Source organism: Myiozetetes cayanensis, unplaced genomic scaffold (assembly GCF_022539395.1).
Source record: "Myiozetetes cayanensis isolate MyiCay16 unplaced genomic scaffold, myiCay2020 scf1, whole genome shotgun sequence".
In the NCBI taxonomy this organism is placed as follows: domain Eukaryota; kingdom Metazoa; phylum Chordata; class Aves; order Passeriformes; family Tyrannidae; genus Myiozetetes; species Myiozetetes cayanensis.
Genome location: NW_026086604.1, coordinates 145,070,678 through 145,089,679, shown reverse-complemented (window position 1 = coordinate 145,089,679; position 19,002 = coordinate 145,070,678). Strand labels below are relative to the sequence as shown.

General features: G+C 43.3%; 1 protein-coding gene across 6 annotated transcripts in view; it reads right to left on the bottom strand.

The window, feature by feature from the left end:
* Positions 1–19,002, bottom strand: part of PRKAG2 (protein kinase AMP-activated non-catalytic subunit gamma 2) — a 208,052-nt gene that overhangs the window by 44,049 nt on the left and 145,001 nt on the right. For 3 of the 6 annotated variants that reach the window (XM_050333154.1, XM_050333069.1, XM_050333237.1), the window contains one exon: positions 3,936–4,017. The exons of 1 other annotated variant lie outside the window; for it this stretch is intronic. In XM_050333154.1, coding sequence (XP_050189111.1) covers positions 3,936–4,017 — 82 coding nt within the window. Of the gene's footprint in view, positions 1–3,935; positions 4,018–4,270; positions 4,329–4,918; positions 4,937–19,002 lie in introns of those variants that run through there. 2 more of the 6 variants (XM_050333321.1, XM_050333404.1) reach the window with 2 other exon arrangements.

The window sequence follows — 19,002 nt, the reverse complement described above, 5'->3', positions numbered from 1 at the left end:
AAATGTCTAAATGCTGCTTTGTGCAACAATCCAGAGAAGCAGAGCATTCAGGAGCGAGCACATCAGCCCCATGACTCTGATGCTACAATTGCTGCACACACTTTGCAGAACTCTCTTCTTCCAGCCTAGGAACTGAGCGCAGACACAGCACAGCCCTGCACTTAACTTCACTCTGTCTGCAGAAAACACCCCGAAAAGAGGTTGGCAGATGCTATGGAAAAGTAGTTAATTCTGCTTTCAGCAGCTACTATTTATTACCCCCAGTGAGCAACAAAACTAGTTTCCAAAATAACGTGCTAAAACTACACCAATTAAATCAATACAACTGACAGGGATGTGTCTGCTGCTCACTTGCTACTCAAAGCTGGTTTCTCCTCTCACGGCACAGGTAGCTGGTGGAACACAATCACTGATGAACTCCATCTTAACAAATTAAAGCTTCCAAGCATAAATTGTTAACTAAAGCCCTTTTTCACATTAGATCTTCAGAATAATTTCTCCTTGTTCTTTTCCAAGCTCATCATGTCATCCATTAAAGAGAACCCAGAACCACTCCTGACATTGATCAGAACTAGGAACAACCTTAATATAGAAACATGACTGTACAAACACCAAAGCTGGGCAAGGATGCCCACAACATGTACAAAGATAACCAGTTTTTGATCATCTATTACGTTCATGAGAGGTCTCTCAGCACCATATTTCAGGCTACAGTGAGAAACTCCATGCCCATCAACAAGTAGCTTTCAGACTTCTTGAGGAAACACAGGTAGGTCATTTCCATCCAAGGAATACTGAGTAGGATGAGTTTAGAATATTTTACTCTGAGTTTTCCGTTTATTTTTAAGCTGAGCATCCTTCAGTTAAAAAGGGACTCTGGACTTTTCACTTGTGAGTTTTCACTTTCCTGCTCTGATTGCTGCTTGGAAAAAGGTCCTTTAGGGAGTCCTAAGGAAAATAAATATTCCTGCCTTAGCCAGTCCTTCTGGGGACTCAATATGTCCAGAAAATGAGCCTTCAGCCTGCTGTACTGCACTGGTGCTGTCTGATGTCATGTCACCAAGATTTAGCCTTACACATCACCACAGCAGTACTTATTAAGCCAGTCCTAGACAGATTAGTGACTCACCAACAAGTTACACTGATCCTAGAGAGCCCAGGCAGACAAAGGAAGTAAAGATGTTTTATGCAAAAAAGATGACCAGCACTTCTTTCTGCAACATTAGGATCCTACCTAACACTGTCCATGCTAATTACACACAGAATAGTTTATATACATTCTTTGTATATAATGGAAAACAAAATTGCCCTTCAGCTTACAGCACCATTTTATTTAGAAATCACATCACCAGGCCAAACTCTGCATATTTCATTACAGTACTGCTTAGACCATAAATCTTTCTAGTATCATTTTTTCAATTCCACTCTCTTAATTAGAATCCAAATTAAATGAATGCCTTCTGTGCTTTCACATTCTCATTTGAGCAACCTTTGAGAAGAGTGAAAAAAAAAAACCATTTCACATACTGGATGGCATTCAGTGCACACATTGAGCCTCATTTTTCAGCTCCTTTTATTAAGCTCCCTGTTTCAACAAAACTGCAGCATAATTTGATACACAAGATAGTTAGCAACTGTTGATGGATACAGAACTGGAAAGCCTGCAAATACTCCACAGTAGAGGCAGTCAGGAAAGTCAAAATCAGTTTCAGATTTCCCATTTAACTCCCAGCAGAGAGACTTTAAGTTTGACAAAAGATCATCAGTTACTGTTTGGCTACAGCCACTTTACGAAACCTTATCAAGATTTCTCAACTTCTGAGCCCTCGTCACTTGCCATCCAACAACAAAGTGAACACCATCAGATGTCACTTTACTCCCCCACCCCCAATATTAGCACAAACACAACGACAGCAACCAGTGCAAAAATTTAGGTCATAAAACAGGCACTGCAACTAAGCTGCCGCATTTCCACCTGCATCTCAGTTTCCTGTGATTCTGCTCCTCTGGGCCTCTTCAGACAGAGGAATTCTGAGCAGTAAGTTTTGGTCTGACTCTTAACACTCTCCATTTCACTTACACTTTAGGTTATGAATACAGCCCTCTACATCCTTACCACTTGGCCTTAAAATTAGGCCTAAAACAAGGTTTCCATTAAAGTCTGAAAGGGTAATAAGGTGACTGCTTCCTTTCAAAGCCCACATACTACTTTAAACTGGCCAAAGGTTTGCTATTATACATTATCTTTTGACAGATCCCTGAACTGCTCTCACCCACCCAGTGTGAGCACACCCAGACAAAGCCTCAGCTTTAAAGCTAAATGAATTGGGAGACAAAGTGAAACAGAAGCTTGAAAATCAAAAAAAAAAAAAAAAAGAAACAAAACCTACCAAAGCTTCTGAAGAATTTGTATTATTTTACTGCAGGGTTTTAGAAGACACACAGGTCTTCAGCCTAACCAAGTGTCTCAAAATCATACCACGTTACACCGTTAAAAGTGCAAAGGTGTTTCAAAACTGAAGGTTTGTTACTTTGTTTTGTTTTAGGCTAGACATCCTTTTCAGATATCTAAATTTGAAAGGTGTTTAATTTCTAAAATGGCTTAACTATTAGTGATTCAGCAGGTTTTAGGAACTTGTATCTTGCAATAGCAAGCCTCACATAAAAATCAATATGTAAATTGGTAACCTTCTAACTCTCCATAAGCATAATATGAATGACTGACTAAAAAGTTAAACAGTGTGAGGAAAAAAATCTACGACTAGCAACAGATCCCCTGCATCCCCAAATATTCATACTTAAGCATGTTCAAGTTGCACAAAGGCACAAGCATTTCACTGCAATTCAGACTCTGTCTGGGCTTCTTAAAAAAAAAAAAAAAAAGCTCGAAGAATGCGATTGTTAAGAGCTTCCTTTTCTCACACACAGAAAGATTAAAATAAAAGGTGTTACTTTTCCAGACCAGTCCCACAACTGCAGGCAGCATGCTCCTAACCAAGAAGCTGCCTTATTAGCATACCGGCTTTAGATATTTCTCCTCACAGAATGACTCAGCCTGCTATTTTCAAAGTTTTCCTTAAATATTTGTCCTACATCTCACAATAGCAGCTACCAACTACAGAAAAAAAACATATCCCAAGAAGTCTCAGCCACTCCACAACGCTGAGCACTGAGATTAGCCCTTCTCGTCCACATTTGCATCCACCGAGCTAATCCTTTCTTTAAATGAAAGCTCAAGACACTCTACACGGATCTTTTCAGAGGTGAAGCGACTGCTTTGTGCAAGTTCGAGAATAAAAATAAAAGGGAAAAAAAACCCAAACAAAACAACAAAGCAACAAAAAAACCCACCCAAACCCACATCCACAGCACGGTTCAGTGCTTGCAAGAGGGGAAGAACTCGCAGGAGTTTCCCTATGGAGCAGAGCACGCTCTGTCAGAGCTGCAGCGAAGAACAACCAGGGAGAGCGGCCACATAAGGAAAATCGAGTTTACGGCTGCCGCTCCGAACAGATGTACGCGCTGCCATAAGGAGAAGAAGCTTTAGCCGAAAGAGCTTTCCCATCACCGCTCCCAAAGCCTATATTTGGTATCGCGGACGTATTCGAGGAGAACGAGTGTTTCCAGTGGAGGAGGAGGAGGAGGAGGAGGGATGCCATGAAGGCTGGTCCACCCCCGGAGCAGGGACCCCCGGCTGGTGGAACTGCGGATCCGGGCGCCGGGAAAGGGCAGCGGGCACAGCCCGGCGGCGGCGCCGGGACAAAAGCTCCGCAGCGGGATCGGGTGGATGCGGGGCCGGGAAGGGCACGGCCCGGGCACGGCGCATCCCCGAGCCCGCCGGGGGGGATCCCCCACTCCCTTCGCGCTGCCCAGACCCCGCCGGGCGCGGGGGCGTCCCCGGCCCGCCCCCCATCCCGCTTCGCTGGATTTTTTACCTTCATCTTCGAGCTCTAGTTTCTCCAGCATCCCTTCGGAGGCGGCCGGGAGCTGCGAGGGAGCCGGAGCCGCTGCCGCCGCCTGCGGGAGGGAAGAGAGGAGAAGGGGATGAGCATCCAGGCGCGGACTCACCGGCCCCGCGGCGGCACCGGGCGGGGAGGGGAGGGGAGGGAAGGGAAGGCGGGACGGCGGCGGCTGCCCCTCGGCCTCCGCACACGCTGCCGCTCGCACCCGGCGCGGGGGGAGGAACCCGGCGGGGGGAGGACCCGGGGCTCGCCCTCCCCCAGCCCATCAACCCCCGGTGTGGCTCCCCCACGGGCCGCCCCGGCCGTGCCTCCTGCGGGCGCCGCCTCCTCCCCGCTCGGCGGGAGCGGCTCCCCGGGCTCCCGGTTCGCAGGACGGCGCTTCCCGCCACGCCTCGCCGCGCACACCCCCCCCCCCGGCGGAGCGCTTGGTACGTCCCGTTTTGCTGCAGTCGAGCCCGTTGGTCGGCGGCGGGAGGGGAAGGGAGATACCACTTCCGCGCGGGAAAGGGAGGGGTAGCAGCGGCAGGTTTAGTGCCCCGAGAGCTCTGCCGGGGCGGCCGCCGCTCGCAGCCCTTTCCGCAGGCTCGGCTGTTCGCCTGGCTGCCCTGGGCTAGAGCCGGGCGAGGGGAGGCGGGGCCGGGGAAGCCCCGCTCTCCCCCTCCAGCCGCTGTTGGTACGGTCCCGAGCGTTCACCTGCGAGGCAGCGGCGGGGTAGCGGACGGTTCCACTGGCCGCGGGGGGGGACGCGGGGGTGTGGAAGGGGTTTCCCCCGTGTGTGACGGGAGCTCCCGCAGTGCTCCGGGCCGCCATCCCGGGGTGCCCTTTATCCCGGGGTGCCCTCTATCCCGGGGTACCCGCCATCCCGGGTGCCCCTATCCCGGGGTATGCCCGTGTTCTGGGGTACCCGCCATCCTGCTGTACCCCCTATCCCGGGGTATGCCCTATCCTTGAGGTACCGCCATCCCGGGGTACCCGCTCTGGGCAAAGGCGCGCTCGTTTCCATTTGAAACAATTCCAGATTAAGTTACAATTCAAGATTATCCCGAATGTTGGCGTCTCCCACGTAAGCGGCGCCCAAAGCCGCCCTGGTACCAGTGTCTGTCTGTAGGACGGAGTTTACACCACGGGAGGCTCCAGCCCACCGAGGACGAGATTTACTGCACCCTGTGAGCCAGGCTCACAGATTCAGCAGAATCGATGGAAACACGGAAATATTCGCAATAGATTCACCATTTACATTTATTCAGACAGGGGGGTGTGGTAAAGCTTTAGCTGGGCTTCCTTAACTCTAATGAATAGATCCCCGCTGACAGCTTAGGGAGCTCGGCAGGACCAGTGCAGTTCAGACACAGATGCTGTAGAAGGGGAAAACAGATTATTTCTTTGACAATGGCAACAGATCCTGTGGGCAGACGCACATGGATGGTGCTCCAGAGGAGCCACAGGAGTCATCAGCGAACACATGAAATCTATTGCTCCCAAGGGGAAGCTCAAGCTTCAAAAGTTCAGCAAGTCCTTCAAGAAGGGAAGGGTGATAAGATCTAGGATAGCACAGCAATGTGCAAATAACGTAAGAAAGTATGAAAGATAATTAGAATTAAAGCTACGATGAGAGGAGAGAGCCAAGTATTATGGGAAAACAGAAATCTGTCTCATTTCTCAAGTCCAGTGAAGTTTCAAGCAAGGAAACTAAGTGCCGGTGACAGCTTTATTTTTTTTCCCAAACTGCCTCTTCCTAAGGAAACTTTTAAGGATATATGGGAAAGTTAACAATATCCAGTTCTTCTTTACTGTAAAGATCCTTTGAAAAGAAAACTCTGCAATATTTCCTTCCTAGGTGTATTTTCTGACTTCTAAGATTTTAATAAATGCTCTAACTGACCAGTCACACAAGATACCAAAACAGTTCATATTAATTTATTATATTTTCAGCCTACTATTTAAAATGCTTAGGAAGCTTTTAATTATATCTGGGAGCTAGCTTTAAAAGCTCTAAATAATTTATCTTCCTTATCGTGTACCTTGATAGTGATAAGAGTTTTGGACATCTTTTCCTAATCAAAGGAAGAGAAGAATAAGGTGACATAACGGACTGGAAAGAGCTGCCATGATTTTGTTTCTTTGTTTTTATTTACTCCCCATAATCATCTAGTAAGCAAGAGCCATGAGGAAATACAACTCCAAGGTTGTTTGTACTTGGAAGTGACACTGAGTCTTGAAAGGTGTGCATTGCATTTCACCTGCTACAGAACACGAGACGTTTGTGAGAAGTCAGATAAGCCTATTTTGTGCTGCACTGCACTGTGAACATCAGAACCCACTGCAAGACCAGGGTTTCATAGTGGCAGAATCTACACCCAGATCTACACACTCAAAATAATAAAAAGGCAGTAATTTAATATATAGCAGAGGCTTGTAATGGAAATGTTATAGCTGTGTTGTACCATCCACACTGCTCAAAGGAAAAAAAAAATGAAGGAAATGGAGAACTAAACGGTGAAACCCCATCCCTCAATCTGCCTGCAGTCTCACAATTTGTTTAAACCAATTTTGGAACAGGCTGCTGATCATGGCGTTCCTTTTGCTCCTCGCTTTGCATTCTGGCTCCTTTTGGCTTGTAGGCAACACAGTGAGTCAGAACAGGAAACTGATACAGCTGAAAACCAAAGGGACTAATAAGAAAAGATTGGGTTTTATCCAGATCAGTTCCTGATCCAGGTCACCGTGCAGTTGTATTAGCACTGGCACACGGAGTGCCCAGGGCAGGAGTGACAGTGGGACCACACCTTCTGAAAACAACCCACTCTTGAGTCAGCTTAAATCAAGGTCAAAACATTGTGAACAAGATTAGACAAACTGGAAGATATTTTTAACAGTATTACCTCTCTACAAACTCTGCCTGTCATTTTACAGAAGCATTACTGGCTAAAGATATGGAAAAAAAAGCTGTCTTTCAAAGGACCTATAATTTCCACCAGGCTGATACTATATATTGTAACATTTCAATTTATGGGGTTTGTTGGTGAATGTTTGTTCTACTGCCACAGGAGGTTTCTCTTAACTATAACCAAGGGATTTGACTAAATTATGCTTTAAAATTTGCTATCAGGTAACCAGTTTCAACTGTTTGAGATACCCCCTGCAACAAGACAGAACATACTTTGCATGCTAAATGCTGCCAGGCAAAATAAACTCTATAGAGAAAAGTTTAGAAGAGAAATACATGCAAAACAAAAGCTGCCTGAATACATTTCTACTTTTCCATGTTTTTACAAGGGCATTATTTATGCCAAAAAACATGGAGCAACAGAACCTTAACATAGCAGTGACAGCAATCTTTGTGGAGACAAAGTAAAACAGCTCTCGGTTGACACAACAGCAAAAGTCATAAAAGGTGGATGTAAACAAAAGGAGTTTTATGTCTTCTAGAGGCTAGAATGTAAATTTTAATAGGTAACTTCTTACTTTGGTTGTTTTCTCTAGCTTCCTAGTGCAAAGGGAGTGAGGAGTGACTAATACTCTGTAGAAGTAAAATCAGTCCTGTAAATTATATATTCACTTACAATGAATACATTAAAACCTGTCTGATAATCTATGTTTCCTTTTTCTGATAATCTAGGAGTCTTTTTAGTCCTGTGTCCTATTGAAAGAATCCCATTGTTTTCGTAAGAGCATGCTAAATTTAAATCATAGGGACAGTTCAGGGATGTGAACAGCAATTAACATCAGCAGAAGATTGTTTTTCTATAGTTACCTGTCATCTTGCCTACCTGAGTCAGCAGGAATTCATCCTCTAGGATAGGGATCTATCCCTGGCATCCATCAGATCAGCTGTATCAAAATGCTTTGACTCACAGCTGCTCTGCAGCTTTTTGTGTTGAACAAGTTACCCTGGGCTGCTGCTTCTGCAGCCGGTGGGGAAACAAATATTTCTGGGACATCCTTCACAAGGCCCATTTTAGACAACTACTTTGGATAAAATGATCCTGGACTGACCAGATCACTGCACCTCCACCTGCTCAGGTTCCCAGCACAGCTATCTGTGAGGGAAGGTGGGGGCAGCGAGCCAAGGAACTTTATTGCACCCCTTGGTGCAAGTTTGATTCCAAGAGAACAGCTACACCCATTTCAAGCAGACAGAGGAGAGAAGGATCATCTCTCACATCCAACATGTATAACCACTGCCAAGCCACTCTCAGTCTCTTTAGTAAGAGGCTGGAAGTCCCATGGTGAGCAGATGCAGCACAAATTAATGGACTTCTGGCATTTCTTGCACGACAGGCACAGGAGCAAGCCAGGAGTGACTGCTAAAGGTCACAACAATACTCACCAGGAAGGTAGTAAGGCTTCTTTATCTGACTGGAAGAGTTTAAGAGAGAGTTCTGCAGAGGTTCTGTGTTCTGGCTTATATCAATCAGTGTTTCCACTGATGACTTGATGAAGAAGTAATGAATAACCCGACCACATTTTCAAATGACTCAAAATGACTCAATGGCAAGAGGAGCTGCTTTTTTAGGGACAGCCTCAGAACTTCAAATAATCTTGGGAATTGCTGCAATGCTTTGAAAAACAGGATGCACTTTGATATGGGTAAGTAGAGCATGTTACACAATAATCAAATGCAAAAATAAAATGGGACTTGCAGCAGACCTGAGAGTGAAACTAAAACTCAGACTACAGTGTCAGTTTCTTGAAAATAAAAAAATCACACTATCTACAGATGTGTTATAGGTAAGACGTGGAGAATCTGTTCTACATATTCCCTGGTTAGATGCCAGCTGGGATACTGCAGATTTAGGGATTAAACTCAAGAACGAACCAAGAGAGTCCAAAACGAGGAACAACAATGATCTAGGAGTTTAGAAAACCTGTAAAGAAGGACTTGAAAACTTCACAGTTTCTTCATCTTGAAAGGAAGAAAAAATAATGGAACAGAAGACTGAAGAAAAATACCGTAACAGTCTCCAAGTATAATGTGTTTTTGCAAGAAGGAAAGTGATTAACTATCTTCTGGGTCCACTGGTTATGGGATGAGAAGTTATCTACTTAGCCTTTAGCAAAGAATTCTTAGCTTGGACTTTGGGAGAACTTTCTGACTGTACCAACAGTGAAGCACCAGCATGTTCTGCTGAAAAAACTGTAATATCTCCATTACAGGATGTTTTTAGCAACAGGTTAAAACAACACATTTGTTGGTTATTATTTACATATAGTTATTTGTGCTGTGGGAGTAAATGAATTTTTAATGTCCCTTCCAGACTTATTTTCTTTTGTTTCTATTTTTGTCCAATCTTTAGAAAAATATATTTAGTCTTAGTATGGTAATTCAATGAGAATTCTTTATGTGTATCTTTTGTACAAAAGCCAGTTTACCAACAATCTAATACAAATGTAAATTTGCTTTTCCTCCCTCCCCACAAACAAGTAGCCTTAATTCTGCATTAGAAAAATTCTAAAGCAAATATTGTTTGAGTAATAATAAAGATTACATATTAGTCTTTGGTGACTGGGTAGGAATAGAAAGAGCAGCCTAAAAAAAGAAATGCTGCTGCAAGTCACAAGTCTGCATGGAACGAACCTATTCAAGCATTGCAGCAGAAATGTTACCTGTGCTTTATTTAGAAATAGGCATTTCCAGGTAAATTCAAGCCTTTTTCTTTTCCTGATGGCTTAATATGGATATGCTGAGGTGCCACCTGCACAGCTCACAGCTCAGCAGTAAAACTGAATGCCCTTCCCAGCACTTCAGAGGGAAAAAAAAAAAAAAAAAAAGCAAGCTACTTACCTTATAAAACCTAATGGATTGAAGAGCAACAGAAGGAATTCCCATCTAAATGCAAATCAGGGCAAAGCCATTTTGAATGCAAGAGTAAACTACCAGTGGTAATTTTCCCACCATTTGCTAGTGCTCCTTACTACAATTACAGTTACATACAACTGAAGTAGTTCACAACTCTTCTCCTGATGAGCTGTCAAAGAACAACTTATAATTTTTCCAAATGTATGTCACGGATATGTTTATCCTGTTGCAATTTGTTTGTGCAAAATTAATTTAAAACACTTCCTTCCCAATTTTGGCTTAATCTAGTCTGGTTTGTGAAGTGGATAAAGACAAGTTATCAGGAAAAAAAAAAAAAAGGTTTCATCTGCTGGTTAATCTGTAAATTAAACTCCTACTTGTTTTTTGCTAGAGTGTGGTAACTGATACCAGTGGTTTACAACAGCTGAGAAAACTGGAATCAGGGAGGCTGAGGTCAGGATCCCATCTTGGATCCCTTCAGGATTTAAAAATGCCACCTGCGAGGTGAAAAGGCTGCATGGGGTGGCAGTCCCTGAGTCTGCTGGGTGCTCTGAGAGCACGGTCAGTCCTAGCTCTAGGCCTGCCCTGATACAGAGTCCCCTCCTCACCTCCAAAAGCTCAGAGTGAACAGAGCAACAGAGCAGGAGTTGTAGTTTCTACCATCTGTTCTAAGGAACCTCTGTTCCAGCACCAAACCAGCAAGGAAGGGGATCACACACACAAAATGCTGGATTTCTTTTTTTTTTTTTCAAAGTTTTTCTTCCTGTACCCGAAAGGAATGCAATAAAAGTTGCTTTAGTCTGAAAAGGCTTCTGAAGTATTAAATGCTCTAATCGTTCCGGTGAGCAGCAAGTGTAAATGAAGGTGGTTACAGCTCAGACATTACACCTTGATTAGGACACAGTAACCAAGCCCCATAACAACAGCTGGCTCTGACAACACTCTCTGTATTGGCATGGTGTGTTCCCCAATGTCAGCTGGGTGTCTGTCCCTAATCTGTGAGGCCCTCAGTGAATCAGGGCCACAACTGTCCTGCAGAAGGTATGAAAGTGAGGGAACGACTGTGTCTATTCTAAACTTATTTCTAAAACGGTATGGTGGGGCTGTAGAAGCCCTAGTAGTTTGATTTCATTGCAAAACAGCTCAAACAGAGATTGCCATCACCTAAGAACTCTGCCATGAAAGGATTTTTTTACTTCATCTCAACATCATCAGGATATGACTCGCCCAGTGGTCCTGAGCAGGAGTCTTTTAGCATGGAATACAGAACAACTGTATATTGCTTTTATATTTTACAACTAGTAACCAGCCTCCTACTGCAGGTATCTTCTCACATAGCAGCAGCTATAATATTAATTACTGTACAGAGTTAATTATTAGTGATATGCAGTCACAGTTGGGGATCTGTAGTAGGTTAAATGGATAACATAAATGGAATGACAAGAAAATTTAGCCAAATCCCCAAAAAAAAAGAAATAGAGGACTGCATTCAGCACTGGGAAAGATGATGAAACGGACAACTTGCATTTCTACTAAATCCTCACTGCAATACTGAGTGTTGAAATCTGCTTACCCTGAAGATAACATGGACTGAATGTGCAGAGTGATTTCACATTTTCAGTGGCAATCCCTTCCTAAATATTTCTGTATGGAAATGAACTTGCAGTTTAATCCCAGTGAGTTTTGTTCCCAACTTAATTCAGACACAGGATAGATTTACAAAACTTCCTTTGATACGACACCAGAAACAAAGAACCTGTTTTATACACAAACAGTGTCTGCAGCTCCTCCCTTTGAGGAAAAATAATGGTACCAGTGAGAGAAGACTTAAGCACTTCTGAAAAATAAACTTGAAGACAGCAAAAGATGAAGGAATAGTCCAGATCCCGAGCTAAGTTCTTAGAGAGAAGTCAAGGCAGAAGTGGAGAAGGGACAGGATTTGTTTACGTAACCTCTAATCTGTAGCTGTGTGTCTGATCCTGTATCACTCTGCCACTCAGATAAGGTGGAGTTCTGAGTCAAGAATATCAGAGGCATTCTCTAGACAAGCCTTTGTGGCCCACATTCCTTCCTCAGATTACTCATGTAGAATATAGGTGGAGTCCAAATCAAAATTATCAGTGTGACACATTATTAATCAAACAGCACAGCAGTTTAAATTCTGTCTTTTTGAACACAAAGTTCAAAAAAGTCAAGTAGTTTTGAGGAACTAACCTGACTTTGATAAGGCCATAGTTGTTACAAGTGGCTGCAAACACAGGGATGCCACTTATTTTTAATCTATTCCAGAGTTTTTAAGTGTTCTTGTCTTAAATGTTTGTTACTGTATATGTTCAAAAAGATATACTTTAGCTGTTTTCACACAGAGGCTTGAGTGCTCCTTAGGCTGTTGGAAATAAAACCAACCCTTTATCACACTGAAGGTCACAGTTAAGGGCAAGGGGGAATTACTGCTGGAAAGAGCTGCAGCAATCAGGTAATAAGCATGATTACAGTAGATATTTTGTTGTAGGAAATGTACATTTTTTAAAAAATTGAAAAAAAAAACCAAACAACAAAACAACAGATTAAGATAATCCTATCGGTAAAAAACAGGTAAAACATCCACTGATTTAAAGTGAATGGAAAAAAAGAAAGTGTGAGCCCACATTTATGTGGGTCTTCATTTGCTGGCACTGAATACAGGATTACTTGTGTTAGTTTAAGTTATGCACTTACTTAAGTACTTTAGCTGGATTGAGGCCAGAGTACTGATGAGTAATCTGCAGAACCGTGGCCACTGAGAATAACAAATGAAAAAAAAATACTCAGAGCCAAATGTGATTTAAATAAACACATTTACTACCCACCATTTTGCTTTCTTCATCTTAGTGTTATATTTCAAAGCTCAGTCACGGATAGTGACTTCACTGTCCAAACATTTATTATACCAGCTTTCAATGATATTTTTCAAACTTAAAATGAAACACTTTTCCCCCTAACAAAGCCTGAAGTTAATTGATACCACACTTGAAGCTTGAGTAAACTATACAAAATTCTAATAACCTATTCATAGCCTACTGTTCAAATGTAATTTTAGAATCACAGAATGGTTTGGGTTGGAAGGAACCTTAAAGATCATCTCATTCCAACCCCCTTGCCATGACAGGGACACCTTCCACCAGACCAGGTTACTCAGAGCCCCATCCAACCTGGCCTTGAACACTTCCAGGGCTGGAGAGTCCACAACCCCAAGTGTCCAATGCCTCACCCTTACAGTAAAGAATTTCTTCCTCAAATCTATTCTTAACCTTCCATCCTTCAGCTTAAGGCCATTCTTCCTTGTCCTGTCACTCCACGCCCTCTTGAAAAGTCCCTCTTCAGCTCTCTCATAGCTCCTTTAGATACTGCAAGGTGCTATAAGGTCTCCCTGAAGCTTTCTCCTCTCCAGGTTGAGCAGCCCCCAACTCTCTCAGCCTGTCATTTTCATGATCACCAAGAGTTTTGAGAGTCCAGAAGCAGATCTATCAAACCTGGATGCTGGCAGAGTGATGCCGGTCAGAGTTACAAAGGCGGCTTCCTGAGAAATAGAGAAAACTTTCAGCTCAGAGCTGAGTTCACCCACAATCTTAATAAAACTCCAAGGAATTTGCATAGACCTGGACTGAATTAATAACTCCCTCTGTGGCACGAGCTGCTGTGCCACAAAGTGCAGGTAACTGCAGCTAAACAGAAAATGAGCAGCTGCTACAGGTGGCCACTTCCTGCAGGGCTCATCATGACTGAGGATCTCAGTAGGGCTCCAGAAGGAGCCTTAGGAAGCTCTCTCAAACAGGCAGGCAAATAATGATGCATTTTTTTGTGCAGTTCTAGGAGGACTTTGGACACCAGGAAGGACTTCCTCGTAGCCCTTGGGGTTAAGCATTAGCTTTCAAGCCCACCCCACAGCTGACAAACTCTAGGCATGAGTGCTATCAGTGCCCCACTAAAGCTTGTGAAGTCTGTTATCTCAGAGCAGCTACTACTGTGCACAAACAAACCAATATATTAATAAACTTCCTTCAGCACAGAGCCTACGGTTGACCTGTAACCTCCAAGTAAATTAATTTTTGACTAAAAACGCGCTGAATGTGCACAGCTTGAGGAACCTAACCCTCTTCTTGCATTCATTCCAGACCTACTGCTGATCACTCCAGGCCTAATTTTTGTGTGCTGCTTCTTTTTCGTTGCTATGCACAAAAGAAATCTGCATTGACAGCGACAGGCAGTGGGTATCTTGCTTCTGTCATGCATGCTTTCCATTTTGACAGCCCCTTAACTGCATCCTTCCATCATTTCAGGTACCCTACCAGTGGAACCAGATTGTGCTCTGCACTGGTTCTGTGGTTTGATGCCACCTGGAAGGACTGAACCAAGGGCTGTGCTAAGCAAGAAGCATATCAAGCACCTGAGCTCGATGTTTCATGACTACAAACAATACCATAAAGAGACATGCAGGTAGTGGTAAGGCTTTTCCCTGTATTCCAGGAAGTGGAATAGAAAAAAAAATCGAAATTATTTCCACACTAAGGACCAGGGATACACCTCCAGCAAGCCGCCACCACCTCTCATGTTCCTGCAGAGCTTGTGGAGATGCGGATACAGAAGTGTATCCACAGGCAGTGGATGCTTACAGTGTGGAGATGGCAAACACTGGGTTCACAAGCACATAAGCTTAGATGCAGATTCAGTCTATAGTTAAATGCTCTTCAGCAAAGACCTGAAATTATTCCTTGTCATGCTTCCCTGGGGCTCAGAAGAGCAGCCTATTTCACAGTGACCTTCTGAGCACATCTTGGTGCTCTCTGAAAACATGAGGGCTTCCTGTCCACAGTTACAGTCTGCAGTGTAAAAGCCTGTTGCTACAAACTTTAGATACAATAGATTCTATCTATGGTTAACTTATCTTAAGCCACTTCCAGCTCCTGTTCAAAAAACGTCTGAGTAATGTAGAATGTTTTAATGTGTTTATCACTGTGACATTTCTGACTTAGTGTAGCCCTATTTTTTTACAAATGGGAAACTGAGGCACTGGCAGACTGAGTGACTTAGAATTGCACAAGTGATCTCTGGCAGGGCAGATGGTTGCAGCCAGCTCTCTCTGGTCTCCAACCCATGTCCAGCTATTGGCACTATTTTTCTCCTTTTTAAACTCTTTCGTTTTCCTTAATGAAAAGGAACTGACTCTGAATAACTCTGAAGGGAAATCCCAGGAAAGAAAGTTGGGCACTTTCTGTGGCAACTATTTTGTATCAAAAACAGTGTGGCCAGCAGGACCAGGGAAGTGGCTGATCCTCTGTAATTGGCACTGGTGAGGCCACACTCAAGTCCTGTGTCCAGTTCTGTGTCTCTCGACAAGAAAGACATTGAGGTACTGGAGCAAGTTCAGAGAAGGGCAGTGGAACTGGTGAAGGGTAAGTCCTGTGAGGAGCAGCTGAGGGAGGTGGGGGTGTTTAGCCAGGAGAAAAGGAAGCTCAGGGGTGACTGTACTGCTTTCCACAACTGCCTGAAAGGAGGTTGTAGCAAGATGGGGCTCAGCCTCTTCTCCCAAGCAACCAGCGACAGGACAAGAGGACACAGCCTCGAGCTGCAACAGGAGAGGTTTAGGTTGGACATCAGGAGGAATTTCTTCATGGAAAGGGTTCTTAAACATTGGAATGGACTGCCCAGGGAGGCGGTGGAGTAACCATCCCTGGAGGTGTTCAAGAAACAGCTGGATGTTGCATTTAGTGCCATGGTCCAGTTGACAAGGTGGAGATTGGTCAGAGGTTGGACTCAGTTATCTTAGAGGTCTTTTCCAACCTAAATAATTCTGTAATTCTGTATTTCTCACAGCGCTCCCTAAGAAATCATCTTTGGCAGAGGCTTCCCTGCATCCAAGATGTCTGTTGGGATGTACTTTTGTGCAGTCATTTCCAGCACACCTAAGGAAAAGGGTGAAGAAAGGGGTCTGTTGTCTTCTTTCATAAACCGTGTCTTCATCTGTAGCTGTTCCAGTTCATGTAAGGAGCTGGATCCTGAGGTAGAACACACCACAAATGTTTCCCAGTAAATACTGGAAACACCAAAAAATCACAACACCCAAAGCTTGAAATGCCAAACACACAACAGCAGGGAGATAGCAATCTTGCAGCTGCTGCTCTCCCTGCCACTCAGTCAGGAGCTATTTTCCATTGTCACCAGTTCTCCTCTCCCTGTCCCTCTCCTCTCCCTGTCCCTGTCCTTGTCCTCCTCTCCTCCAATCTCTTTCTCTCATTCTTTTCTGAACCTTTAACGTATTCCCCAACTGTTTTTTCCACCCTCTGTCCATCAGCTTCCTTCCTCATCTTCAGTACTTGTGGTTGTCATTTTTAAGTGTTTTAATGGACCATAAAACTTGTACAAAGCCCCTGATCCAGCAAAGTGACTTGACATGCACACAGCTTTAAGTGCTGTTGACTCCAGCAGGGCTACCAATATACTTAAAATTAACCACACATTTAAGTGTTTTCCTGGATCAGGGCCACCACCACGTTGGCATCAGCCAAAAACAAAACAGCACCTGAGATCCAGCAACGTTAATACAAATAGCAACATCAACCAAACCCGGGGCTGTAACCTTCAGGTTACCTTTCCTCAATGCCTTCTGTCATTGCTCACTGTGTTATGGCTACACTTAAAATCTCTTCTGCAAGCACGCACTGGGAGCAGCGTTTAGGAACAATCCTGTTTAAGCCGATGCTTTCTTACGGATTTAGAATTTGCCCAGCCTGTTTTGCTGGATCGGGCTCTTGGACAACAAGGTCCTCAGGGCAAGAAGCGTGTTTACTTTTTTTTTGCTTGAATCATATGTGCTCATGTACCACAAAATAGCAATTAGTAACTTTCTGTTCAGAGGTACAGAAGGAAGAAGATTTTCTACATACCACGGATGCCCTGGCTTGTGCAGTTTTAAGTGAAAAAGTAGGATAGATGGAAATGTCAAAAGTCTAACATACTAACCTTACCACTGGCAGTTTACTGAAAGACTTAACATGCAAAAAGACTACATTAATCAATCCCCTCTCGAATTCTGTCCCCTCCCCTTCTTTTGCTGCCCTTCTGCCTCTACTATCTTTTCTCTTTTATTCTCTGTTGGTTAATTCACCGGTTTACACTTCAGCTTCTAAGCCCCATATGGTAGGAGCCTTGTCCTTTGTTAATCATACAATAAGATTATGTGCACCTTGGGCCCTGTACAAATCATTATTGTCTTCCTACAAATGTCTTCCACATGGCCCCACCCTCAGTTCCAGCTGAGGACTGAGCTGCTGTTGTGAACAAGCTCAAAGAATAAATATTTTGCATTCATTTCACCAGCACAATGGAAACATTTTTCCAAGCTGCTGCCAAGATGGTATCTAGTCCTCTTCTGAGTCAGCAGCCCATGCAGCTGACTTTCAAATGGCCAAACTTGCTTGATTGTAATCTTAAAAGAAAAAAAACCCAGACACAGGCTGTATTTTTAAAGAGCTGTATTGCTCTTCCCATGCACAAGCAGGTAGTGACACCATAAAATCTGAAAGCTGGGAAAAAGAAGCCAAACAGGAGTGACTCTTGTTTCATGATGTCCCCTCTATTTCTCCCAACTTCTCAAGTTTATTTCAAGGACTAGGGAATGTTGAGAGTAAGTAAGAAAGGAATATGAGTGCTTTATGTAGAAAGTTTCCAACCATCTTTTTACATTCTTTAAAGCTCTGTTGGCCATTAAAGACTGTATCCAAAAATAAAATACAGACAAAACGGGGTTAAGAGAGATGCAGATGCTGAGCTCCCTTCCATAAGCATTTTTTGGTTATTCTTAGCTGTATTTTCCCTCTAGTCCAATCCAGAAGCAGGCAAGGTGCAACCAAACAGGTTCAAAGCTGTGCATCTCTCCTCCATTCTCATGGAAAGACTTTGGTCTATAATCCCTTCCCTACTGTGAAAAAACAGCCTAAATGGTAAATAATTTTTGTGTTCCAAAATTGTCCAATTTCTTACCAGTTGGTAAGAAACTGTCAGTGATCTTAAATTAAACTGCAGCTTTCCATTAAATCAGAGAGCAGGTATCCAGCTTCTAATCACTAATGGAGTTTATTCCTATGAGAAGTTCTGATCTTCTCGATCTTCTAGCAAAATAACAGGATGCTTATGAAATTATCAAGTCCAAAATTCAGAGATAAACTGTGCCACGAGAAATCAGTTCAATGGGTAAAACGAGGCTGTCCCTCCAGCACCCTCTTAACTTCACGTTACTTAACCAAAAGATATCTATTTATGTAGACACACGAGGCCAGATCCTGAGGTTTAGCCTTTCTGTGCCATGCACAGTGCAGGATTTAGGGTGATAAAAGTATGTTAGGTTTAAGCTACTAACTCTGTCTTCAGGGTGCTGGGGTCATGATTTTGGTACCAATGTGTATCTTAAAAAAGCCCCGGAGATGGTCTTGTTTTAATTGCCTTAGCTACTTATAGCCCTGTGAGAGCTGTCAAAGCAGCTGGGAATTGATTGGACTCAGCATTCTGGCTATTCATCCTTTCCACCTCACCTTCCTCCTTTTGATCTAGGACTAAGAGGAACACAAATTGTAGGACTTTGTGTCATTAAAATAAATTCTCCACTAAGTGAATCCATGGACAGTTGATTAAATTATCTCTGTGGCTGCAGAAGAAGCCACAAGCTGACACAGACACACACTTCCTTAGGGGAGGGAAAAAATCATCTTTATGCAATACAATTTCTCTGCCTCCTAAGATTGATTGCACCAATCTGAACACTGCAACCAGAATACAAATCTGTGAGGAAACCAGTGTTTCAGGTGGTTGTGATTGGACAATTTTTATTTTAAAACAAATAAGTAGCTTAAAAAAAAAAAAAAAGGCAAATCAACCAGTAAAAAAAAGGATATTAAGATGCTTGTTGCATCTTAATGCTGCACATGTTGCAAATATGTTGCAAATATGCAGATGTTGCATATTTTAAATACAAAAACGGGAGGAAAAGACCAAATGTGACAGCAAAGATATGACTAGTAAGGAGAAGGTGAAGTGTGCAAACAGAATATTAATAAAATGTGAGTTTTAATTTAAAAAGTTGTGTGAAGTAGCAGAAGCTTTCTATTTTTGTAATGTTCAGGTCCAAGTGAATTTATTGGTTCATTTATTCCTGAAGTCCCAGTAAATCTCAGTATCTTTCCAACTGTATTAAATAATTCTCCTGTG